At 40.8% G+C, this 26,758-nt stretch overlaps 2 protein-coding genes across 4 annotated transcripts in view; one reads left to right on the forward strand and one right to left on the reverse strand.

The window, feature by feature from the left end:
* Positions 1-17,645, forward strand: part of GABRB1 (gamma-aminobutyric acid type A receptor subunit beta1) — a 144,471-nt gene extending 126,826 nt beyond the window's left edge. Inside the window, exons 7-10 of one of the 3 annotated variants that reach the window (XR_012587102.1) lie at positions 18-170; positions 1,474-1,724; positions 8,776-11,733; positions 13,281-17,645. Coding sequence is in view for 1 of the 3 variants with exons in the window: in XM_074587966.1 (XP_074444067.1) it covers positions 18-170; positions 1,474-1,724; positions 8,776-9,123 (752 nt within the window). In the remaining 2 variants the exon portion in view is untranslated. Of the gene's footprint in view, positions 1-17; positions 171-1,473; positions 3,906-4,027; positions 7,964-8,775 lie in introns of those variants that run through there. The other 2 variants (XR_012587103.1, XM_074587966.1) reach the window with 2 other exon arrangements.
* Positions 17,646-17,702: 57 nt separating this feature from the next.
* COMMD8 (COMM domain containing 8) lies at positions 17,703-26,336 on the reverse strand. Its single transcript, XM_074587967.1, has 5 exons — positions 26,223-26,336; positions 25,149-25,304; positions 23,965-24,117; positions 22,103-22,258; positions 17,703-20,422 (listed from the first exon to the last, which is right to left on the reverse strand). Exons 1-5 carry the CDS (start codon positions 26,334-26,336, stop codon positions 20,402-20,404), a joined length of 600 nt encoding a protein of 199 aa, XP_074444068.1. The 3' UTR covers positions 17,703-20,401.
* Between the last annotated feature and the right edge of the window lie 422 nt (positions 26,337-26,758).

Genomic DNA, 26,758 nt, shown 5'->3' on the forward strand with positions numbered 1-26,758 from the left:
TGACTTCTTTCTTTCAGGAGCATATCCCCGATTATCGCTTAGCTTCCGGCTTAAAAGAAATATTGGATACTTCATTTTGCAAACCTATATGCCTTCCACGCTGATCACAATTCTCTCCTGGGTGTCTTTTTGGATCAATTACGATGCCTCTGCAGCCAGAGTTGCTCTAGGTAACTTCTTTTCAAAATCACTGAACTACGTATATACTTGTTGCCTTTGAATACAGTAGCACCAAATCCAAATGGCTGATCACAGCAGCATTAATTGTGATCTTACTCATGCAGCGTAGGGTCTTCACTGTCAGGGAGCCAGGCAGGTGTCACCTTGCCCACGTCTGAAGTTCTTGCACCACAGTTAGGTTGGGAACCCAGATTCCAATTGCCATAATGGCCTTTGAATCAGGCCAAAAGTATCTTGCTTCCAAACTGAAGTGTAAAAGCCTAATTCAGGTATCTAAGGGTATCTACACTGTGCTGCATCAACATTCCACTGATGTTAAAAAGCATCCTCTCAGGCCAGGTGTGTGGCTGGAATGAATACACAAGATCCTACTGACATCAAGTGGAGATAAACCAGCTTACACCAAATAAGCCTGTTTTACCTGTTTAGTTGGTAATTTCCTGTACCATGTTCCTTCCCACAACTTTCCATAACAACCAAGACCTTCTGCCACCACCTGCGCCTTAGTGCAGATATGCTTTTCGAATGCTAATGCCAGAAAGCCATTTTGTCCCACCTCTCTGTAAATTCAGCTCATTACACCTGTGCCTAGAGCTATTCTCTAGATGCGTTAATGACCTGTGATTAAAGCAGACTAAAAAATAATTTCATCCAGCTAAAACAAAACACATACACACACACACACAAAAAGAAATAATCATGCAGTGATGGATAACATGATGAGATGGAAACGTTTTACTTGCCAGCACCCCATTACCAGGAAAAGCTGTTTTAGTACAAACACTTTCTCTTCATCAAAGACCAGCACACCATCATAAAGCTTCCCATTTCCCTTTCAATCCTCTGTTTTCAGTTCAAAAGCTAGATACTTATTCCAGTTCCCCAGAGCAATGCAAGCCACCCTATGGGGTCAAGCAGGGCTACTGCTGTAAACAGAGAAGCATTTCCTTACATAGAAAGAGCAGTGATCAACTCTCTGCTGCCCAGGTCAGCTAACACCACGTTCCCTAGCAGAGTTATTGTAAAAATTAAGGGAAGATAGCATTGGTTTTTGAAGGCTATTTTGTTCACCCTCCATTGCGTGGAAAGCCAAGGAAGGTGCCAACAGCAGGCTTGTAAGGATATCTTCCTTTCCAGTCCTGCAAAAAAGCATTCCCTTGGCTGCTAAGAACCTGATCCCATAATTAATCCACCTACAGGAGAAGTGCGTGGTAGCTAGGCAATGCTGCCACCTTTCATGCTCAAACCTCCTTCCCAGTCTTGTTAGTCCATGTCTTTTTCTTCCTTTCACAGGAATCACCACTGTGTTGACCATGACCACCATCAGCACCCACCTCAGAGAGACCTTGCCAAAGATCCCCTACGTCAAGGCAATAGATATTTACCTGATGGGATGCTTTGTGTTTGTGTTCCTGGCCTTGCTGGAATACGCCTTTGTAAACTACATATTCTTTGGGAAAGGACCCCAACGTCAAAAAAAGGCAGGAGGCAGGGCGGGACACGCTACAGGCGAGAAGAGCAGACTGGAAACAAATAGAGTCCAGGTAAAATGTTCAAGTTAACTTTTCAAGCATTATTTCTCCTGTGACAGTGTTGATGTACATGATGACAGAGACAAATGCAGCTTGAACATATATGCAAAAGCCTTTAAGATTGTCTAGGGGAAAGTCGTATTTTAAGGAGATTACAGCAACATATGGTTTGTTTCGTCTTCAACTGAAAACAGAGTAAGAAACTACAGAAAATGCAAATGAATATTCAGAACAAGCATTTCTTTGCAGCGCAGAAGAAATACAACGAATACAAGGAAGTTAAATATTTACCATTTCAACTGTATATTTCTTTGCTATAGAAGGTGGTATAGAACAAATATTTATTATATAGTTCCTCTTTACCCACAGAAACTTCACCAAAAATAGAAAACAAAGACAGACGCTGTTGCTTCAGTGAGTCTTGAATGAAGCCCAACACCACTGAGCTTCCAGGAACATGAGGAGGATGCTGCTAGGCTAGAACAGCTTTCACAGATGTCAGGATTTTTCCCTCAGGCTAAATTCAAGCAGACCACAGCTACCCCCTCATAAAAAACAAGCCAGACAAACTCCGGGAAAAAAATACTATGGACAATTTTTTAACAGGGAAAAGTTTAATTTAGCAGTACATCACTGAGCACTTGCAAACTTACATAAATCTATTCTGTTTTTTCCCAGTTTTTCAGAAATAAACACTTCCCTCAGGTGTATTTAGCCCAGTGTGACTCAGAAGAAAATACTTACCCTAATGAGACAAAAATGTTCTTCTGTTCTCTGCTTTTCTTACAATACATTACACCCAAGTATTAATGAGATCCTACCCAGGCTGTCCTATAAACTTCTGTACTGTTGTGGCCTGAGGTGATAACATTTGGACAAAACTATATTTAAGCCCTCTGTTCAGCTTGAAGAATGAGACTGACACATAGAACTCTTAACAGGTAAGACTTCAGCTTGACGGATGGTAGCGATTTCATATACATGTCAGGACGTGGATTTCAGAAACTCTGGTATTTTATTAGTCCTAGAGTTGTGTGTCTTGTGTCCCAGCAGCCACACCGCTGCAGCTAAATATCATTAACAGAGTCGTCACATCTGCAGTTTCCGTGAACTCATGAGCCCGTTAAAAGTCCTTACCCACGTTTGCCTCCTGTCCCAATGTGTAGGAGATACTTTATGACAGTGGGTGCACAAATTCAGTCCAGGTTTGCAGCAGTCTCCAAGATCCCACAAAGTATTGTCCTTCACAGAGCAGAGGAGGTAAGCCACGCCGTTACAGATTGTGGTGCACAGACACTGTCTATCCATGGAAGATAAGGAAGGGAAAAAAACAACAAAACCCAAAAAATCTGACCAGCCACCTCAACAGCTCCTGAGATAACCTGGCCTAGGTGAGAAGGAACACAGCAAAGGTTCATGACAAAGAGGGAAGCAACACTTCTTCAGAGGTCAGCCTTGGCTACATGGGCCCCAGTACACTGAACTGAGTAGAGGATGAGAAAGTGTAAAGGATAAGAGTGCAGGTAAGCTCTTTTTCCTACATATTTGGAGAGTTTGTTTAACTAACAAAAAGCCCTAACTCATGACTAAAAGCTTTTCTCTAAATGTTACGCTGGCAAAGATTACGCTGAGACCAGTATTCAGAGTGGGATGGAAAGTATTTACAACCACACCTGAACTTTTCAGGGCACCACATGCATAGAACTGGCATTTTTCTGACAGAAAATGGAAGGCATTGTGCCAGGATTTGTAAGTGTTCACACTTCAGACTGCAATTCCGTTCTGAGATTGAGAATGCTTTAAGTGAACAGGCTGCTTTCTGCCTGTACAGTGCAGGGTGTGATTTTAGATACATACATACATATATATATATATATAAACACATAGACACACACATGTGTACGGATATCGATGGTTTTTGTTTTTGTTATCCTACTGGAGATACACTGATGTGAAACCTTGCAAGCATTCGTTTTACTCAGCATGGAAATGCTGATGTCCAACAGCCATATTTCTGTCTGCGGCAGGAAGAATGCACGCGACCGGAGAAGTGGGACACAGGAAGGTTATGTGATCTCTAGCAAAGACATCTCCCAGCCCCTCTCCATCATGTTTTGAGATTTTTCACTGGTATGATGATGTCTGTACAGCAGCAGGGGAAATTTTTTTTTGGAGCACAAAAGAAGTACAGCTGTAAGTATATACAGCTATAGGATATTTTTTCCCCTTTTAATCTTGACCCATACCACTCGCCCGTACGGGGACCTATATAGCCAACAGAAGATATGTAACAGTGCTTCCTCTCTTTGTGCCAGGTGAAGATATTGCTCCTTCTCTTCTGACATACAACTCCCATGACTAGAAGTGTTCAAATTCCTTCACCAGATAACAAAAGCGTTAGACGTGTGAGCGACACTCAGCAAACTGACTGCAATAATAACACAGGATAGAGAAGACCAGATGGAAATAAAACCTCTCCAGCTTCACAATTTATACTGTTTCATTCTTTAGTATGCAAAAAACTATTAATTTGTAGTAAAAAGTCTTACTGTTTCTCTAAATAAAGCATAAAGACTATTTATATCTCCTTGTCTATTTGTCAAAGCTAGATGTCACTGAGGAAACCACCATAATTATGGATAAACAGGACAAACCACCCGGCAAGAAAATATTTAGATAGTCCTTGCATGCAACTGCTTCTGTTTCCCCAGACAACTAAAATGTGAATAATCATTACAAAGAAGTTGTCTCTTAAGCAGGAGAAAGAGGTAGGATGTGACCATAAGGTGAGTGGGAACAGGGCTGAGCCATCAAGGGGTTCATTAAGGGCAACACAAGGCAGGTGACAAACGGTGTCTTGCTCCCCAGTTCTGCACAGCATCACACCTTCCTTTGAAACCTTCTGTGCACCACGAAACACTTCGGATGGAAAAACAGAGACCAGCCACAGGCTCCAAGGAAAACGTACTTTTTTCCAGCTTCCAGCAGCTACTGGAAGGAGAAAAAGGAGGGATAACGTAACCACACGGCTAGCTCAACCTTCAAGTAAATCCACACCTGAATGAGTGTATCCCCACCGAGCATGACCTGTTTCTTTGAAGATCAGCTTGTGATAACACTACTGCATTTGTTCCGACAAGACAGCTTGCATGAGTAACATGGCCCTGAATCTTTCATCTTAAGAGAAAGAGAAGATGTTTTTGTACTGAGACAAAACAAAAGTTCCTACCTTTTATCTCCCAACAGTTAACACACACAAAAAAAAGTAGGTAGGTAAAACCCCATTCCAGACAGCACTAAGCATTTGAGACTCATCTTTTGTCAAGGAATGCCAACACGCTCTTCCCCTAAAGCTGACTGGTTTTATGTGGTCAACACAGGACTGTTGTTTTGGAGATTTTTTTTTATCACTTTAACTATTTTACACTTAAAATATCATTTGATGCTCCTAAGCAGGGAACTCATTTTCTAAGTAAACACATAAACCAGATTATTATTTCTTGTTATGATGATTCCTGAGCACACATCAAGACTTTTCCATCACTGATGAAGATTCGTATGTATGTACCTGTGCTGATTTAGGCTTTAGGTAGTTCCAGTGCAAACAAAGAATTTAAAAAAAATCTATAAACTCAATATAGATACAGACCAAATATAGTTACAAATGTCATTATAAGAAGCGTCACCACATACCTGCATCTGAAGAATATTTAAACTTTGATAATTATACCAGATGATTAACACAATGTCAGCTCTAGATGCTTTGACATCCTCCTTACATATTCTTCATGATATGCTCAAAAGACAAAAAAAAAATTCTTCAGCTTTCTACAACTTCAGGCAAAATGCATGTGTTGTACAAAGAAGGCAGAGTGCGTATGTTCATGCAAACACACATTTAGGCTCAGAATATCTGTTAAGCAGGAAATCCTGTTTTCATCTGAGCAATGGTCGGTTTATGTAGTAAAATTTAGGGCATTACAGTTAAAAAACGACAAAGTGGTATTTGAAAGAATAAACACATTATATCCAAACAAGGAAGAACTTGCTCTGGATTTGATATAGCTCATCTTTCATACCTCAGGAGGGGACTAAGCAGGCAGACAGCTGGCGGGCCAGAAAACTGAGCAGACAGAGCCTTGTCCCTTCCATCCCCACTTTTTGTCATGCCATCCAACGCAAACGTGTCAAAGACTGCGTGCAACCGTACCTGATGTGGGGAAAGCGCCTCATCACTGCGACACGGGGTGGCATGAGTTGAAGCCTGCTGGCTGTTTCTGATCCTTCAGGCTTCCTCCAGCACAGGGCCAAGAGCAAGCCCCAGGTAGCCTTGTATTAACTGAGAGAAAAAAGATTTTAACACAGAAAATTTACAGCTTTTACTGTGCGTACATTTGCTGTTAATCCATTTTAACATTAACAAAACCAATAACAAGTCTCTTTTGGGGATCCTTTAACAATTTGCACATTTTCCAGATTCCTATGGGAACGTGTAGAATTTCTGTGCTTCAATAACAAAACCTCAGCTGCACAAATTTTAAGAATATTTTGGAGTGAACTTCAACAAATTCTGAAAGGGTTTTAAATTATGTGGGAACTATTGGTCCAGCTTCATGTTGCACAAGCAGCAAATTTGACCCAGGTACTTAAGAAGAGCTTTTATACTTTTCTGAGCTAATTTATTCAAGATCAGTGTAAGGTCCTTTGCTCTGAATTGCGAAGGCTGTAATTCAAAGACTGAATTGCTTCGTGACGTATACAAATCATCGCGCTTAAAATGATTTAAACAAAACTCATTTTAAGATATAACAGGTTCATTCATAACCCTTAAAGCAGGAATTCATACACTGCTTGGCTTATAATAAACTGACAAGGCATATTAGTTTAAGAAACATCCCTATGAATCACCTTAGATCATAGGCAGTTATGAGTTGTCTTCACAAAAAAGAAGCCATAATAACTGCTTAGTGATGCCTGCACTACTGTTACTATTATTATAACACTAAAGTCAATTAGCTTAAATGTTAGATTACGTAATCAAAGACAGCTCAAAGGGCTATTCCATAAAACTGGGAAGAAAACTACCAAAACTTCTGAGAAATAAAAAAAAAAAAACCAATCTCATTTTACACGGAGACAACGCTGTGATCGCTGCTTGTTCCACAGCAAATGTCAGAACTTAGGAGTAATGAATATTCCCATAGTTACGGCAGTCCTCTGGAGAGTAGGAAAGATTGCAAACACCATGCTGGTTTGTGACCATCGGGCCTCTTTAACCCAGAATATGTGACCTTTTCCCACCAAAACAGTGGTGGGAACTGGAGCGTTCCCACTGAACGCTCGTTCCAACGTGGACAGAATCAGTTACTAGACCTGACTAGAGCATTTGCTATCTGTGGTGACTTATTACTCCATTGAGAAGACTTTTTTCCCCACAGTTCTGCTGGGAGGGTTTTGTACAAATAGCCCCTTCGCTTCTTTGTTTTCCCTTAGTAAGCGCTTAGTCTGGCACAGTGTAGATACACCATCAGTCACCACACAACATTTTCTCCTTCCAGCAATGGGAAGGAACATCTTCCACACTGCCAGGCGGACCCGAGGCTTTTCTCGGGCTCCCAGCTTCCCTCTGCGACAACCCCCAGGGCCTGGGTTTCCCCGTGTGCTCTGCTGGGAGTTTTATCTTGAACGCATTTCAAACCTGCTGTAGATTATTATACCATTTCCTAGCTCTGCTATGTCTTGCTAAAAATGTAAAGCTCAGAGTGCAAACAAAGCATTGCATATTATTGGTGCTTCACAAGACTAGATATTGTCAATAAGTAACTTATTTTTTTTTTATTTGATATAAAGGCATCCCCAGACAGCCATGGTATGGATTGTAATATATTTGGGGTAACTCCAAAGCCACAGTTTACAAAAAACAATTTTAATACTCAAGCCTCAAGGTGAAGTCTTTAAAGTTTCATTTAAGACGTCTGTGTTCCTGATGTGTATTTCCCTCATACGAGTTACAGTGGGTGTTTAAATATCTGGGAATTTGAAACAGGAATTCTTTATGGAGAAGTCAGGAGTCATCCTGGAAATACCAAAAAACTTTTCCTAAAAGAGGTTTTGCTACAAACATGTAGAAAACTAAAGATAAATGAATATGTAAACACTTTGAAGTAATGCAGCCTTTCGGGGTTAATTACATTCATACATAAAAAAGGCAAATGATATTAAAATATATATATATTTTTATATATATATATATATATATATATAAAATTGCTTGTGCCAGACACATACATATCGGTTGCAGCTTCTAGTTCTTTGCTTAGGTACTTAAAACGGTGTCCTGACTAACAGTGCAAAAAAGTAAGTGATAAACATATTTGAAACAACTGCTTCTGGTACCAACGTGTAAAAACGCAACCGAAGTTTTCAAGGTTTCATGGAGTGAAATGGATTATTCTATCTGCACATGAGCAAGTTAATGGTATGCTGCGGGGAGTAGGGATTTCCATCTCCTATAGTAATTCTCCAAAATTAATTCTCACACAAGCATTCTACAATAACCGATAAAATGCGCATGTACCTACATGCTCTTCATATGATGAACGCATTGTTACAAAACTGGTTTTGACACTAACCTGCAGCACTATTTGCGGTATAAAACTGTATAAAATGGGCAAAGACAGCAACATTTTATTTTCACCTTGAGTATGTGAAATCTTGGGGTGAAAGGTCACCAGACATTAAAAATCAGTATTTCATAAAGACCATGATCTAAGTTAGAGATAAAATTAGGGAAGTCTTGATGAGATAACTAACTGAATTAAAAGGTCCCAAACAAAGGAGCCGGGTCAGGATGGATGGTACTTAGATGCTTAATAGCTAATTTCATGCTAGTCAGGAAACCGTATTCAGTATCTTTTCACTTTTGTGAACACTGTATAAGATGTGGCTGTCACTGCAGCCCCAGGAGCACCTCAGCAGCAGAGACAGAAGGTATTCGTCCATCTGGGAGACACCTTGGGTTGGCTGAGGAACTCATCTCATTCCCATTCCTTCCTTGATACAGGTTGACCCCCAGGGAAACATGCTGCTTAGCCCACTTGAAATACGAAATGACGTCAGCAGCTCAGACGTGTTCCCGAGTCCCCGCGACCCCCGAGCCACCACGTACACATACGACAGTGCCAACCTGCAGTACAGAAGAGCCACTTCCAGCAGAGACCTCTACAGCAGGAGTGCTCTGGACAGGCACAGGCTTCATAACAAAGGACGCTTACGAAGAAGGGCGTCCCAGATCAAAGTCAAAATCCCTGATTTGACTGATGTTAACTCGATAGACAAGTGGTCCAGAATGGTCTTTCCCATCACGTTTATTCTTTTCAATGTTGTTTACTGGCTGTATTATGTCCACTAATTTATGCAATAATGTTACCATAGACTAACATAATTAGACTTGTTTCTTTTCCTTCTCAATTTTGTTAACTCTGAAGAACTACAGTAGCCATAATGTTACATATTCAAGGTAAGATACCCAGCCACTAAATACTTCTAGATTTGAGCTTTCAAAAAAAAAAAGAAAAACCCAAAACAATGCAAATCCAGCCTCACCACATTCAGATCAGAATAGTACGGATCTGGTCTTAAAGAGCATCTTCAGCAAAAGCGCTATACCTCGATTTTTACAAAGAGTTTGTGCATCGCCCATGAGCTTTCTGTACCCGCTTTTATGGTTTTTTTTTTTTTCAAGTGGAATAAAAATTAGTCCTACTGTATTTGTTACCACATAATGGCAGCCCACAGCAGCATGCTTCCAAAGAAGACAGTGAACAGCTCAAATCAGTAGTTACGCCCCAGTGTTTCAGCATTTAGAGTGCAGAGGAATTTGAAGAAATAACTGTTTGAAGGATTATAAGTATTACATCACGCATCATTTCAAAGTTAATAGTTATACAAGGAAGTATTTCCATAGTGTCTGTGAGAAGTATCACTCAAGGAGATGCAAGTCAATTCATGTTTTCAGAGAGGCAGGGATCTTCAAAAGAAAGAAAGGGCAGCAGAGACAAATCCCACTGAGTTTCCAACTAAATCAGCTGGTTGGATCTAACTAGAATTTTATTTCCACAAAGTAGCAAAGTTGAAATTGATGATAACAATTGTGCCATCTGTAATTTTGTATTAAAAAGTAGAAAACAAACACATATTCATTCCTGGAAGCAAGGGATACCCCAGCCCAAGAGTGGCCAGTTTTCTTGACTCCCTGGTTTCCTGTGGCTGGTAATTGCAACACGTTCTCCCAAAAGTTGGCAAATGTCAGGGATCAGACCTGAGGAGAGGTGTGCACACAGTTTCCTACAGATTTCTTTACTCCGATGAGGAACAGGAGGCACAGATGAGTCTTATGGCACCCTGGTGACATTGGGTACACTGCTCCTGAGGACTTGCCTCTCCCTACCCAGCTGCGTATCGCCCGGCACAACCACAGCCAAGGAGCTGCAGGCAAAGTGGGAGCAAGCTGCATCCATCTGAGGAGCGATAGGTCATCTCCTATCTGTATAAAATCCATTTCCCTTCTCTACTGCCCATTTTTTCCTAGCAGTGTTTATACTATGTTGCCTAACATAGCATTTTACTGAAAGGGAACTATTATCAGTTAAATTTTATTTTGCATTGAAAGTGTTTCATACTTTTAGGAAAGTCACGATATACAAGCCGAGTCAATGTAGGTACTGAGATGACTGTTATCAATGCCAGCTGGTACAGAAACATTGATCAGGGCAGCAGGCGGCAATGCCCACCGTTAGGAATTACTAGGGAATACAAACGAGCGATGTGTAGAGCTTCTTCACCAGTTCCTCATTGCCTGGCAGGAAGGTCAACTGAGGACCTTATCGCCAGCTGACATTACAACTTGTTAATCAGAACATAATAATAAATGAAACACTCCTACATGTTAATGTTTGTCACACCCTGTAAGACCTGGACCTCCTAACAGATCAGGACCTGCTGCACCTTCCCTTTGTGCAGCAGGCTTCTGCAGAATCAGTCTGGAATGATAAATCGCCAAACAAGAAAGGGAATAGGTTTAATTTACTCATTACAAAAAATAAAAGGCCGCAAAACAGGCATTTGACATCATTGCTAATCTAGGGGGGTCCTCGAGACTATCAGACTGGCTCCAGCGTCCCGGTCTCATCCCAAGTTCAATGGAGCACAGAGGTGGTCTCCTCAGCTGTCTACTCTCTGCTACAACCTTTAACCTCCAGTCTATTAAAAAATTGCATAATTTTACCAGATTAATCGGCCACTGAGTACAACTTGAGGTGATTCTGGACAAATGGCTCTTCTGAATAGGCTACAACCTGTATGCTTATCCCCACCCTAAAACAACTCCAAGTAATTTTTCAACATTTGCACCATATCGGCAACCAAAAGAACTGCCACACCTCATCCCACACATGACATTTGGATTAACTTTTTAGTGAAATTTAAACAACATTTAGATCAAGAATATTTTAGTGGCCACTAACAATAATATTTTGGTATCATAAAATAAAAAATACATAGAACATATGGAAGTCTTGCATGCTAAGCAAACTGAATTTTCCATAACTGCAAAAACTAGCCCCAGGAGGGAGACAGCAGTAGTGCCATGTGTGCTGCCTGTTCCAATACACATCCCAGTAAATGGCTTTGAATTCAGCAAACCAGCACCCAACTTTACAAACAGAGAGAGTGAGTCCATTAGCCAGTGAACTTTCCAGCTTTGTGGTTATACACAGAAATAAATTGAAAGAAAGCAATACATTCCGCAGATTTGCAGTGCTAAATACTCTGTGAGAAATGACTGTCAGTAACCCATGTTTTTGCATTACCTGATTTCCCAAAGATATTCACAGACAGACCACTGGTCAGTAATTGAACCCAGCTGTTCCAATGGTGCGGAGATGTTACAACCCCTCCTTACAGCTACAACGGACGAGTAGGAAGAGACAACATCCAACACGATACTGAAACAAGACTTTAGGTAATAGAAAAGGATCCTTTGCCTTTTATTACAATAGTGAAGATCAGCTGTACTGGTCTTCAGGTTTTTTCTTGGAGACTCCTAACATCTGCACACAGATAGTTTCTATCTTATGGATCATCCAGCTAGTTCATGCACAGATGTCAGGCACATGGGCTAAAAGCAGTTAAATTGTACAGTTCCAAGCAAAAAGAAGTGTATGGAGCTGAGGAGGTGCCATTAACAAACCATGCGCAGTAAAAGCGCAAAATTCTTCAGAAGGGCACGTTCCAAAATAGGAGGGTCCACGGTTGTGCACTGGGAGTCCTACAACACATGCCACCGCTCCAAACCCCAGCCGTGCTGCCAGTTCTGAACGACACGCACCAAGGCCTGGCTGCATCAAGAGCTGGAAGGCACGATTTTGAGCAAGGAAACAGCTGCCAGCTCTTGGCATGAAGTTTTGCAGCAGGGGCTAATGACCCCACCACGTACAGACGTGAGAGCCACTTACTGCAGGTTGGCAGCATCTTAGCCCAGAGCCAGCATCTCCGGCCTCCCACTGGGCTCCTGTCCGCACATTTAACCACCAACTCTGGTAAAGAAACCAGAATTTGGCATATGAGCTCGCAAGGCGCATTGGATTTAAACTAAAACCTCTTTCAAAGCTTCAAAAGAGAATTAAAACCAAAAATTGGGAACAGGGTGTATAACCATAACTAGCACTTTTTCCCTTTCTACTACTTTTAGAAAAAAAATCAAAGAAAACATTTCTCACTTGAGAGCAATAGCTTGGCAGCAAGCAAAAGGCGGTGGTTATTAGAGGCACGGGATGGAAAAACGTGGCTATTTATGGGTTACCCCTGTACAACACCATCTGGAGCTAGGAATTAGTGAGTACAAAAGAAACACAACCTCTTCCCATCACTAGGTTGGAGTCATTTGGCTGGTTTTAAGCGATAAGGGTGAATAACGCTGTAACACCAAGCTCCGGCACTGTTGTATTTCAGTACAGTTAGTTTTCCTGCCCATAGGAAGCAGCCTTCAAGCTCACCATAGATAAGGTCCTATTGCTAATTAGGTTTCAGGTAAACCCCCTTACAATTTGTGCCGGTGTTTCGTGCAATTTGTGAGTTTGAATAGATTATTTAAAGAAACTTGCACTGGAATTCCTCTTTAGCTAGGTTTCCCAAAGACAGGAGCTTCTACTGTCCCTAAGTGTGTGTCTATCAGAGAGTCTCCCAATAATATTTGAATCCATTGGCAATTTCAACAAAAAGATAACAGAACAGTAAGGATCTGTGAGACAACACGTTCTTACAAGTTTCAACAAAGCAGGTAGCTGAGCAGAGGACAAAGCTCCTGTTAATCCGTCCCGCTTCTCTGGCAGAGAGGGACTCAATGAACCCCGACCTTACTAGTCGTCAGAGAATCCACACAGGAGGGCAATTCAATACCCAGATCCACGGGGAAAACAAGGTTCATTGGTTTTCGTGCTCTTGAAACTATTTATTTCCACACTTAAAATGATCTTCTAATCTCATTCTAATCTTACCTCTTGACAGCAGTATCCCACCTGATTACGAATGAAGCGGTCAGTGGCTAAAACGGCAACATGTTTGGAGCATGTATTTCTCCCAGGGCAGAGTCAATTAAATAGCTCCTCCGTGCTTGTCCAGAGCTTCAAACTAGGCTGGCGTCAGCCAGGCAACTGCAGTGATTTTGCTCATCTCTCTAATACCAACCCAGCTGAGCAGCCAGTCTGCGAACTCTCCTCAGATGAGTAAAACCACTGGTTTACAAGAACTTTATCGTTGTGACGGCAGGCAGGATCAGCCCAAAATAGTGGGAGTCAGCTGCAGTCACTCTGAAGGATAAACAGAAGTCTTTCCACTTCATCTATATTCCCACACAATTCAAAACAATTAAGAAGGAATAGCAATAGTGGTAGAAAAAGTCTTAGAACACCACAAAAAATACAACATTTTCAATATGACAGAAATATTTATGACAACATTCCTGCACTTTATGCTACTGCTGAACAGAAGTTGCTGTTTCAGAGTTACCTGCTGCTTCACCTTGTTCACCGTTATAGAAAACGTTCCATCCCCTCGTACTGCAAGTAGAGGATTTCTCGAGATAAGCCATGAGGAAAGTCATCCAGGGCTGGCATCCATGTTCCACCAGCTGCTGCTGCTTCCCATCACTGACGAACTTCTCCCCCTCCTCATGAATTCCCACATCCTGAGGATGCATTGCTAAAACCACCTTGGGAATATTCATCAAAAAAGGACTGTGTTACACCTGTTGTAAATGGGTTTTGCATTGAAAATCCAAGATTGTATGTTTCTTCCTACCCCCATAGGCATCCCCCTGCAGCCCAAAGAAGGCAGGAGATCACAGAATATTGAACTTCAGCATATGACGATACTGAAATGTATATGCGCAGGGTGAAAGAATTAAGAGACAACTGAGAAATCTGGCATTTTTTAAAGGAAGAACAGGTGATTTTGGGCTACTTACTGTCTTGGAGTGCAGAGTGAACTCTAATTATGTTGTCTTCTCCTTGGCGTGTTTGTTTCTCAATTATTGTATAAGTCATTTTGAATCGCAAAGCGTTATAAGAACATCACCATTTGTCTTCTGCTGGTGCCAGTCTAAGAAATAGCATGGTAGTCATTCTTTTACACTTTTTTTCTTGGCAAAATCCATTGAGTATCATTACCAATAAGGAGCTAAGATGTCAGCAGAACCATGTCATCTCTCTAGAGACGATCTCTAATCAGTATGTCTTTCAACTTATCACTGCCTATTTGTATAAGCACAGTCTTAGAGAAAAGTATAAAATATCAATCACACCGCCAAAAGTGTTCATAAAGATGGTTTCTTTTGGCAGATTATGCATTTCAGTGAGAGCATCAGCAACCTTGTTTGCATCTGTGAACATAGCAGTTTCCTTGTTCCCACATCTGTCTTGACCTAGCTGGCAACATATTACCTGATTTTTTTAGATTTTCAGAGGCAACTAACTTTGAATATGGTGTGCTGCATAAAAGAGCAGCTTTACAAAACAAAGGTGGCAAATCATCATTTCAAAGAGAGAGCTGAATGAGACTTTGGCATAGGTAAAGAATTCAGGATTGGGTTTTACAAAGGCAGTTAATAGCAGTTCTCATCAGATCATCCATCTAAAATCAATATTAAAAGAAACATGGGAGATCTGAAACCTCTGCATTCCCAAGAAAAAAAAAAATCCTTCTTTTACTGTAGCCATCAAAAAAAAAGTTATTTAATCTATATGATGCTAGGAATCCTTCCCCCCCCCGACCAAAGCAGTACCTGTGGACCTGTAGTAGTTTCCAGTTAAAGTCCCCACACTTTCCAGTGCCTTTCATTATTGTATTAGCTAAATTATCTGACTAATCTGATGCCAAAAAATAGCCAAAGTCTTCTCTATGTAGGACTCCCGCTGGTGCTAGCACATATGAAGAGTACTTTTGAGTAAAATTGCCAGCCATAGGCAAAGTGAAGAGTTGAACATCCAGTACGTCCTCCACAAGCCAGCATAAAACACGAGGTTTTGCTCCTGCGATGACCTCTCCATGGAGCAGCCTGATGATGTGAACCACATACACTTGTGAAAGTCCAAACGATGAATCTTTGTGGGATTTGCCTCCTTTTCTACATTTTGGTAGTGGCCTGTTGGTCTTTCTGGAGAGTTCCTGAAGAAAGTAACTATAAATTTAGAGAGGGAAGCATAGTATACTGCCAAGTGTAATTAAAGTGGATTTAAAGTAAAATCTTTGTAGACTATATTGATGCACTTATGAAAGCATTCTCCAGTACCAGAAGAATAAAAATCCCTTTATTTCTGCTACTTCATTATAATTATTAATTCACAACTCAAAGCGATAACAAAGTGTGCATACTTCAGGACAAGGTGGTTCTTAAAACCACCTTTCAGAGAAAAGCATAATTATGTTTCAGCATGTTTCTTATCAGAAAGGCTTGCTCCAGAACTCAGAAACATTCTACAGGCTTATACAGATCTTTTCAAAATGCAGCTTCTGGACATACACAATTGCTTTGTTGCAAAAGCAGTTTTATTACAGTAGTCACTTCCATACCGACAGCTTTCTGGTCAGATGCAATTCTGATTCACTTCAGTGTGCCAAGATCAAAGCTGAAATGGCTGATCAAGAAAAACACGTTTTTTTTCTGAAATCAAGGGAAGATTTCTATGAGATGGAGAGAAACGCAATGAATGGCAATGGAGGGCAAGTAACATTATTTTTATAATTCACTTTTATATTTTGTATCAAGATATGCTGCATTTTCTGATTCAAATTGCAGGTCTGTTTATGCAATGTGAATTTCTGTAGGTGCTTTTCACATGTTGAAATTAAAACTTCATACATTGTGCCCATTATATGTACTGTTTTCATTGGTTCAAAGAGCCTACCTCACAAAATTTTGTTTCTGGTCTTAACTACATGCTTACGAGGTCTGTACATAGCACCTGCAAAACCACAGAGGTTTCACCAATGTATTTATGATGGCTGTTTTCCTTTTTTTTTTTTTGGCCTACACAACCACAGAACCCAGAAGTGACCTGCTCCACAGGAGCAAACACTAGGAGAATAGGAAGACTTCTCCCTGAAACAGGACAGAAGGGGGAGCATCGCCTGGGAACAACTGTTACAAGTTAGCGCGGTGGGATGTGCAAACATCAGAGCCATTCCACTTCCCATAACCAGCTAATTAGAAAGAGCTCAAGCCTGGAAGAACACAGAAAAATACGGATATGGGCAAAGTGAGCAGATAGGCAAGGACAAAATTAAAAGTTATCTAATGTTCATGGAGTCTCTTTAAACTCCAGCATCTTTGGTCCAATGCAGAAGGGCCTTCAGAAGATTTCCCTGATTGCCCCCTTAGCCACGGACTCAAGTGGCTTTGTGCATGACGCTCCCACATCACAGCCCTACATGGCTTTTGTTACCAGTGCAGTTCTTGTACTTCACTCTGGTCCCAGCATACAGTTCCTCCAGGGACTGTGACCTGCACTCCAGTGCTCTGTATGAAAACCTCAGGGTGGAAACGTAACGCCAGCTTCCTTAGCTAACCTCCCGTTCCTCAGCCCAGAAGGGAGCATAGGATCATAGAATCGTCTCAGTTGGAAGGGACCTTTAAGATCACTGAGTCCAACCATCAACCTGACACTGCCAAGTCCACCACTAAGCCATGTCCCCCAGCACCATGCCTACCCGTCTCTTAAATACCTCCGGGGATGGTGACTCCATCACTTCCCTGGGCAGCCTGTTCCAATGTTTGATAACACTTTCAATGAATAAATTTTTCCTAATAACCATCTTAAACCTCCCCTGGAGCAACTTGAGGACATTTCATCGCTGGGCATACTTGACAGACATGCTCCTGGCCACATAAGCTTGTTTTAGATGTTTCCGTTACACATACATTTTTCCTATTCACTACCTTTTCATATCTACCTGCACATTCATCAAAGCGTGTGCTGAAGCTGACACCAGTCTAATGGGTTTTGTGGAGTCTCTAACTTTTTGCATCAATTTGGCCTGGTACGGTCTCCACAAATGCCTTCTCTGTCACAACTGGAGACCTTGCTTGCTCTAGAAGTCCCTAATTCTCAGGGTAGAGACAGAACAAACCCACTTTCTGACAGACGGTAGAAAGTACAGAGCAGCAAACTCTCTTCTCCCTTCTGTTTGGTCCTTTTCCTTTCCATCTACTGGAGGCCATTGCGTGCCTTACAAGGACGGTTCATTCTTCTGTAGACACATAACGTCAGGACACACATTTCAAATGCAATTCCATGACAACCATTTTTAGCTGCTAGTTCTCAGTGGCTCATCAGCTGGTGCTCCTCTCCCTCTCCAGCCATTCACACAGTGGTGTTATGCCCCCTGTCAAAAACATCGTTTTGATGGTTATATAAAAGATACTTAGACTTTCAATAAAGTCTAACACCCACAAAAAGGCAGCTCATTACACATTTATTGCTGTCACACCATAAGAGTAACCGTCTTGTCTTTTTTTTTTTTTAAAGAAAAAAAAACCAAAACCATTCTTCAGCCTTTCCTGTTCAGTGCTGCAGTAAAGGACAGGACAAACACAGGACGATACTAAAGATGAAACACCACCACATATCCTTAATTATAAATCCATTTTTACATAACTTGCTATAAAATTTAGAACGAAACTATGTAAACTTTAAGTCTCTGAAAACTAAGAGGTAGCAAGACAAAAGTTCTTGTCAGCAACATAGTACAGATAAAGTTTTAAATATCCGCTTTAATATTCTTTGAAGTACAGACTTTCTAGGTATCTGCTTTCTTCAATGTATTCACATTATACATCTATAAATTGTATAAATGGATCAGCACATGTGTCTTCTATCCAAATGACATCCCAAACTTGATAGTGTACACTCGTATGAAATAAATTATTTCTGCTATTGTAAATAAAAGGAATAATTCTCAGTCCTTTTGTGCTAAATGATAAAAACAGTGTGCTAACAATAAAAATCAGTTAAAAAAAAAAATCAGTTACCAAAAAATTAAGCCTCTTCTCTCTACAAAAGCATTTTAGCAACATATGCTACCACAGCATAATGAAAGCTAAAGCGGCACGTTCAGTATGCATCACACTGAAGCATTTAAACACCTAAGACCATATCAGAGCCGTACGTTCTTTCTTCTATAAAGTGACTACATCAAGAGGAAAGGGAAAAGCAGAGTGAAGACAAATATACCTATGAACAAAATAAACACACCTAACCAATTTATTCATTAAACTCACAATTTAAAAACCAGCATGCTCCTGAACAGCCTACTGGACAGCCTGCAGTAACTCTTCACAGATTTTTTATAAAGCTAAACAAATATCAATTCCAACCTGATTTTTTTAGCTTGAATTTGGTACCATTTATGCAAGGTCTTTACCTGTTATCTGACCCATTATCAAATTCTGCTGCTTAGGTATATTCAAAGACAATGATCAGAACAGGTCTGTTAAAGAGTCTGCAGTCCTTTAAAATACATTTTCCAGTCTTTCATTCTTATGATTCTTTACCCCTTTCTCCACTTTTTCTGATCTTTCTTGAACTGCTGACACTGAACAACATGCGCATCTTATTAAATGTACCAGTACCAAATAAAAGGGAAACAGACTACATTTTATACACACTTTTAAAAAAAAAAAAAGCAAAACCAAAACCCAAAACCAAAAAACACAACCAACCAACTTCTGTGCTAGTTTTAATATTAGAAACATATATTTAGGTTTCCCATCCACGAAGCCTATTAAAATACTTAGAGGCCTTTCTACGAGAGCTTTTGTCCTCCCCCTCTTCTCCAACCAGTCCTCTGAAGTCCAATTTTGTGTACGGATGTATTATTTTTAGACTTTGCTTATATGAAAACCTACAGGACAACAAAATATAGAAGGAGCTCAAGACCCTGATTTTGAAGCTATGAAGAAGGTATGCCATCAATACTTTGCCTTTTTATATATATACAAAACATGCGTAAGACAGTTGAATGTTGAGAAGTATACATTAGTATTTCTGTAAGCATTGCAGATAATTTCCTCTTTACGTATAGAAGCACGCTTTAACAAATAGTAGAAACCGCAAGATTCCTGGTGTATTCTTCCCTAGTGTTATGGCTTCTAACTTTTGTTATATACTACAATCGAAACCCAGTCTGGTTTCAGAAAGGTTTAGACTAGGATTTACCAGTTATCGGCTGTATTAAGTGGGCTGGGAATATCCTTGTCACAGTCTGCATAGGTCAGCTCCTCTCCAGCACTGCACCCCCTTTTGAAAACATTAATGTATTAAAGTGAAAAGCTATCAACAAAACCAAAGATAAAAACCCAAACTTTACTCTAAATAAAGCCCCAGTGATTCTTCCTCAACTTCTCAGCACTCAACAGGTTGCCTGAAGAGGTTGTGGTGTCTCCATCCTTGGAAGACACATTCAAAAGCCACCTGGACATGGTCCTGTTGGAGGCTGCCCTAGGTGATGCTCCTTGAGCTGCGGACTTGGACAAGATGACATGCAGAGGTCCCTTCCAAGATCACCCATTCTGTGATTCTATCCTGCTTTTGTTTGTAAAGCTGATTTTTCCCAGCATCTAAAAAGAACAAGTTTAGTGATTAATAAATTAAGAAACAATTTACTGCAATTATTCGCACACAAAGTCAAGTGTTTATTTACTATTGACAAGTATAAATACAGTAATGCTACAAGTACTCTGTCACATTCTTCATTATCATGGCACCTTAGATAAGGATAACATATTATGGAAGTAAGACGCCTTAGTTTGACTAGGCACATGTGCAGTCACTGCCCAAGTTTAAGCAAAACGAATATGGCACACGTCATAAGTGATACTTTTCCATAATTCTATAAAACTTTAGTACTAAAAGCAACTGTACATTGGAATTTTATATTTTTGGTCAAACAGATAGAAGATTTTATTATTTTTATCAAAGGATTAGTAGTACATTTGGTCACAAGTCATAACGGCCTTCTCACTTCAGTATTTTATAGCATCAACAACTTTTGGCTTTGAAGGGAATCTTTTTTTTTTTCCCCACAAGTCAATGGGGAGCCATTGCCAGCAGATACTGTCGATGATCTGAATTCCATCATTTCAGTTGCAAGACAACCTTCAAAAAGCAGAGAAGGAATGAGATTAAAGTTGGATCACACCCAAACTTATGCCATCCAGGAAGTACATCTTTTTGCTTTCTGTTATAGTACAACATGCAATTGTATAAACACGCCTTTCTTCTGGAAAATACACCAATCCCTCTCTCAGCTTTCTCTTACAACCTCACACAACTATCACTTCCAATAACTTCCTTTAGCATTTACTGCACGCAAACCATCCCTCAGCTCCCTGTAATCAAAGAGCGGAATGGTAATTTCCAGGTCTACTGAGATTCCTTCCGCACAAAGCGGAACTGAGGGACCATTTCTAGAGTGAATTCCTCCTTGTGCGCACATAAAACTAAGTAAGGAGATGACAACATCCCACAGCTTCCATATAGATCTTCAAGCAGAACAAAAGGCACATGGAGACTCAAGTCTGTCCCAGAAGAATCCTTGTTTGCATAGTCAGGAGTTCATGACAAGCTACTATTTTTATTTAGTTTTGCAGGAAAAAATCCAGGGAAAGCAAGCTGTTCAGGGCTCTCATTTCACAAGACCACCACCTGTATCTGGACTAACGCATTTATCTTACTGGGAACCACGTAGTTATTCAGAGGTCTCACGTCAGCCTCATTAAAGCAACTCGTAGACATAATCTTAATGTCTTTTGTAATTCAAAATATTGATTTGGCAGCACTATTACAGAGATAAATACTAAGTTATGAGCTACAGAACTGTTATTTTCAGTTGTTATATACTGATTTTTTTTCTAAATATTGGTCTACAGATTCCAGCTATAGCATCATAACATTACATAAAACATCTAAAGAAACCCCTTACTTGCTAAATGTTATGAAGCAACTAGAAGTTGCTAACTTCTAAAACACGTTGATACAACACTCCCATCCATCCTACAAGACAGAGAATTCCGTCTCCCAGATAACAGACTTAAGTATTTGAAGACATTTTCAGATTTAAAAAAAGAAAGCAACTAAAATCCCCCCACTTTTGTTTAGAACAGAGCAAGAATGAATCCTGAAAGATAACTGAACAGGGAAAGACGCGAGGGTCTGCAGTTATCACCAGGGTGCAAGTCAGATGATGATGCTTCCCCTAACAATTTTTCTTAAAATCCTCACTTCCCTTAGTTTTTTCTATCAAGAAATCTGAGACAATGCAAATAAAGTTTCACTTTAAATTTTCTTCTTGGGCTACTGTATTGGAATTTCTGTAACTTTCTTCCTAATTCACTACGCCATGGAAATTAAAGCACTCAATTTGAACCAAACAACTCGCCCATATGCATTCCCAGACACTGACATTTTGCGAAGCTGGGGGAACACTGGAGTTCTCTCCAACCTTTCAAAGTCAAGTCTCATCTGACACTTTGTCATTTCATTTGCTTCTCCTCCTATTCTCACTAGGCTTTTTAATGGTGCTCTGAACAGACTGCTACGCTTATCAGGTTTCCAATTACATTTTTTTAAAATTCAAGACTAAACTGTGCTAAAACACCCCTGAAGTCTATCCAAGATAGTCTGCCTTATGTAAGGCTTTCTGTAACTCTATAGTCATTGCACCAATGAATTATTTACTTTGCATTTTCAACAAGACACCCAAAACAAACAATTTCAGTTAAAATATAGTCAGAACATGAGAAGTTAGGAACACAGGATAGTATCAGTAAAAGCTACCTTATTAGCGGCTTCCAGTGCATTTATAAGGTTCTGCAACTCTTCCTTGTTCATCTCTATAGAAATTGGTTTAATTTCACCATTTTCTCTCACATCCAAATCAAGATTGAGGAGTGGCATTTGCAGCATGGATATTTTATCACTGGAGAGAGCAAGCTATGCAGATTGACGAAACAACAGAGTGTAAGGTGGAGCCATTAACTTTTTGGTCTTTCACAGCCTCACATCTGAACTTTATATTGAATGTTTACTACCAGAACAAACATTAACATGACAAAATCAACTTCTCACAAGTCATCCTGCAGTTTTTGGGTTTGCTCCCCACCGCTCCCCCGACCCACTGTTGGGATTTTTTGTTTGTTAATACCAACAATAGAGTGAAATACTAAAACCCCTCTTCATAGCAATAAATTTGTCAGAACAATTCATTAAAATTACTGGGCTGCTACATTTTTGTATTCTACATGAAAAGAAAGGTTGCATTCGATCATGGCTCTTTAAAAAGTGAAGTATATGAATGCTGAAGTCACCGTATTCAGATAGTTCTGGTAACCAACAAGTAAGAAGGGTCTTACAGAAGGGGGCAGCTGGGAGAAAGAGGACACCTTTGTGCATTTTTCAACTCTACAGCTGATCAAACACCATTTGTCAGATATCCTATTTGACAATCACTGATAAAGATTACATACCAATTGTGCTTTTTTTGTTTACTATTATACTCAGTCTAGTATAAATAAGGCTTTAAAAATATATTAAAATCAAAGATCAGTTGATAATACTGTAGGTCAGTATTGTACACACCTATCTTATTTACTTAGAGGAATGTGGTACAGCAGAGGGGACACAATGTCCTTGGTAGGATTCAATTATCGTAAATAAAAAAGAAAAAAAAAAAAGTGGTTTAAAGCAAAATGAATACCATACTTCAGACACGTACCAGAAATTTGTATCACAAAATAGAAAGAAACTCAAAAAATCCTACAGAAGAAAAAGTTAAAAGAAACCACAAGCAAAAAAAGAAGAGTTCACATCAGACTAGTTTGTATTTTTGTCAGCAGTAAATGCAGTTAGTGAGAGATCAATCCCTAGTAACAGTTCATCTGAGGCACGTTATGGTGCCATATTTGCTCTTGCAAAATCTCATCTACTGCCGTCATTACTCTTTGATTTCTAAGGCTGTTTGCTGCACAAATTATTTAACACTTGTTGAAATGGAAAACTATTTAGCAGCTCCACAAATCTGTTTAACAGCTCCCATGGACTAACTAAACAACATTACTTACACTGTTTATATCTTAAGACTCTGATAGAGCTTAATTTAAAGCAGCTGTGTCTTCGTAACCCCAAAGCACCATCCAACTTAAGGCAACACAGTTATCACTGGCTTATTATCAAAATAAGTCTAAAGATAAATGATTTCAAACTAATTATTAAATAATTGTTTATTGCAGGAATCTAAAAATTTGCAAAAAGTCAGGGAAACTTATCCTGACTCAGTGTACTACTCTTAAAATTAAGCAAATATTTCTTCTTCCTTTGAGTAAAAATACTGTCTATTGAGGCCTCAAAATCATCACAGCACATGAAACTTTTAGGTGTTCCTGAATAAAGCTCAATCTCCTTTTAGGAAAGGGATAGGTATTGCAGCTTTAAAAGAAAGGAGGAGGGAAAAAAAAGAAAAGAGAATTTTACAGTTTATACAAATTTCTGGCAAGTCTTTGATGTGTTATCATGAATGTGCTTTTCTGATACCTACAAAAACTGAACCATGCTGCAGAATGAGCAGTCCTAAGGGAACTATATCAATAGTTACTTCTGTAGTTTGGAACACTTCTTTCAAACAACAGTAAGGCAACACTCACCTTTAACTGCCAGTCAAAATCCTGCAGCTGGGCAGAAGAGATTGCATTCACGCTTTCCACTAGCGCATTCCTGATTTCCTCCTTTCTGCCTTTTAGACATTTTGTGATTGCTTCTTGATAGTTTGGATTTAACTCACTTATCTGCTGAGCAGCCTACAAAAATAAAAATTGAAATTGTGATTGCTTAAATTATGAACCACAAAAATAACATATACCACCTGTAATAGCTGTGCTTGGTAGATAGCCAAGCTTCTACCCAGATAACTGTTACACGAGACTCCATAGCCTCATGTTTCTTTACTGCCCTTGGCAGCTGCTCTCTTTGATAGTTATGGCCAGTATTTACCACAGCGATGTATTAAAAAAAAAAAATTCTTGTAATTTAAATTAAAAGAGACCAGATAATTGAGGCTTTATTGGCCTTCTTAGAAGCCATCCTAAAATCAAAACAACAACAAAAAAAAAAAAATCACACACACAAACAATACAGGTTTAGCTCTCAAAGTTTCTGAACAACAGGGACAAAATTCACTAGCTTAGCTGAAACAGACATACTGATGTACAGACCACCCTATGGCTACACAAGCATCTTTCTTTGATCTAGATACTAGCAGGTAGTCAAAATATGAGCAATGGGCAAAAGATGAGAATTAAGATTTCTGATAACGGAAGAAGTTTTTGCAAAGTTTAGACTTTTGGGACTGCCCTGTCCCTATTTCACATGGTCCTCCATTCACAGTCTAGGTTTGGTTGTTTTGTTTTTTTTAATTTACACACAGTCACTATTTTAAAGCACTTCAATGCAGCGGTAATGAACAAAGAAAGCCAAACAGAGTGTAAATTGTTTTTATTGCTAATGAACAGTAACGACAGGTTATTTATTTTAAGGAAAACAGATTTTATTTGGTGGTACTTAAGATACCAATTTAAGTGAATACAACAGTACTTTAACAAATATTATCCAGTTCTATTAAAAAAATAGAAAATCAGTGTCCAATTTCATTTTTTCTTTTAAAAGTCTTCACAGGGTATCTCTAAATGCTGCTAACCTTCTACCTATTTAGGCTCAGACTGCTCCTATTCAAATGCTACACTATAAAAATACTTTAGTACTAAATAAACTATAAGACTAATCACTCTAATATGATCCTTCAAAGTCAAGCCCACCAGTGATGACCCCTTACCTCTTCATCAGATATGTTCTGGCCAACCGCAGTTTTGAAATACATCCCTGTTTCTTCTAAAACCTCCAGCCACTCTGACAAGCTCCAAATACTGCCATAATCCTGGTATCGAGGATACGCACGGCCACAGATGCCATCAACTATTTTATGAAGGAACTGAAACAATGTGATGCACAACTTAAGAACATGATTCTATCACAGTTAACCTAGATCAGATGCAAGGCTGATCAGGCAACTCAGTTATCACCCCTCCATTCAACTGGGTACTGTCTCAATGTTTCCTCAGAGTGCAACTCAGGGACCATCCTAAGAAGTCATAGAGAGCTAGTCACTGAATATGAAGTGTCCTTCCCTCTCCCCCAACGTCAATTCACAAGGTTTGGCCACAGAAATCACACTGTGATTCAGAGCTGGACTTAACAGCTTTGTACGCGACTGTAAATATAGAATGGTTTAGGTTTAAGCGACACTAAAGATTATCTGGTTCTAACCCCCTTGCCACGGGCAAGGGCACCTTCCACTAGACCAGGTTGCTCAAACCCCCGCCCATCCTGGTCTTGAATGCACCAAAAGCCACCTCAAGTCATCGCTGCACTGGGCTTGTCTGGATGCGCAGCACAACTCAAACTGCTGACCTCCAAGCCTGTGGATCTCTCTAGCCTCCCAAACCAACTGTCCTCTAAGCACTGAGGCTCTTCTGTATGCGTGGCAAACCCAGCCGGGCCGACGCTTCACTGACTGGAAATGGCTGGAGCCCCTCCGGGAGCGGGAGAGAGGGCCCGCAGGCAGGCCATCCCCCTCAGCACCGCCTTACAGCGCTCAGCCCGTACTTCTGCTTCCGTTCCGGGGAGGCCCGAGGGGCCGTGGCGGGAGGGCAGGGCGGCGGCCGGCCCCGGGAGGGCCCTGAGGGGAGCAGCACCGCCCTGCAGCCCGGCGGGCCCGGCCTCCCTCACGGCTGCCAGAGGGCGGCACAGCGGCCTCCCCAGCCCCAAGGGCTCGTACCGGACACCGCCCGGCCGGGACCGGGGGACACCCGCCTGCCCCCGCCCCCGGTTCGCTTCACGGCAATCCCACCTCGAGGGCCCGGCCCAGCGGGAGCTTCTCCAGTAACCCCAGCATTTCCCAGTCCGTCTCGCCCCGCCCGCTAGCAGGCACGTCCCTCCTCCCGCCGCGGGCGGTGCCGCGCATGCGCACGGGCAAAGACCCCGCCCTCCCCCTCTCCAGATCTCTGGTTCGAGTCCCGGCCCCGGCGTCGGTCTGTGCGACCTCCAGCCAGGCAGCTAATGAAGCCTGAACCCCCAAATTTTACGAGCTAAGAAGGCCACTGGTCTCCTGGGGTGCGTTAAAAAGAGCGTGGCCAGCAAGTCGAGGGAGGTCATCCTCCCCCTCTACTCTACCCTGCTGGAGCACTGTGTCCAGTTTTGGCCACCCCAGTTCAAGAGAGAGAAGGACATCCTGGAGAGAGTCCAGCAAAGGGCCCCAAAGATGATGAAGGGACTCAAGCATCTCTTCTGTGAGGAAAGGCTGAGAGACCTGGGTCCCTTTAGCCTGGAGAAGAGAAGACTGAGAGGGGATCTCATCAATGCTTATCAATATCTAAAGGGCGGGTG

Source organism: Larus michahellis, chromosome 5 (genome assembly GCF_964199755.1).
Source record: "Larus michahellis chromosome 5, bLarMic1.1, whole genome shotgun sequence".
NCBI lineage: Eukaryota > Metazoa > Chordata > Aves > Charadriiformes > Laridae > Larus > Larus michahellis.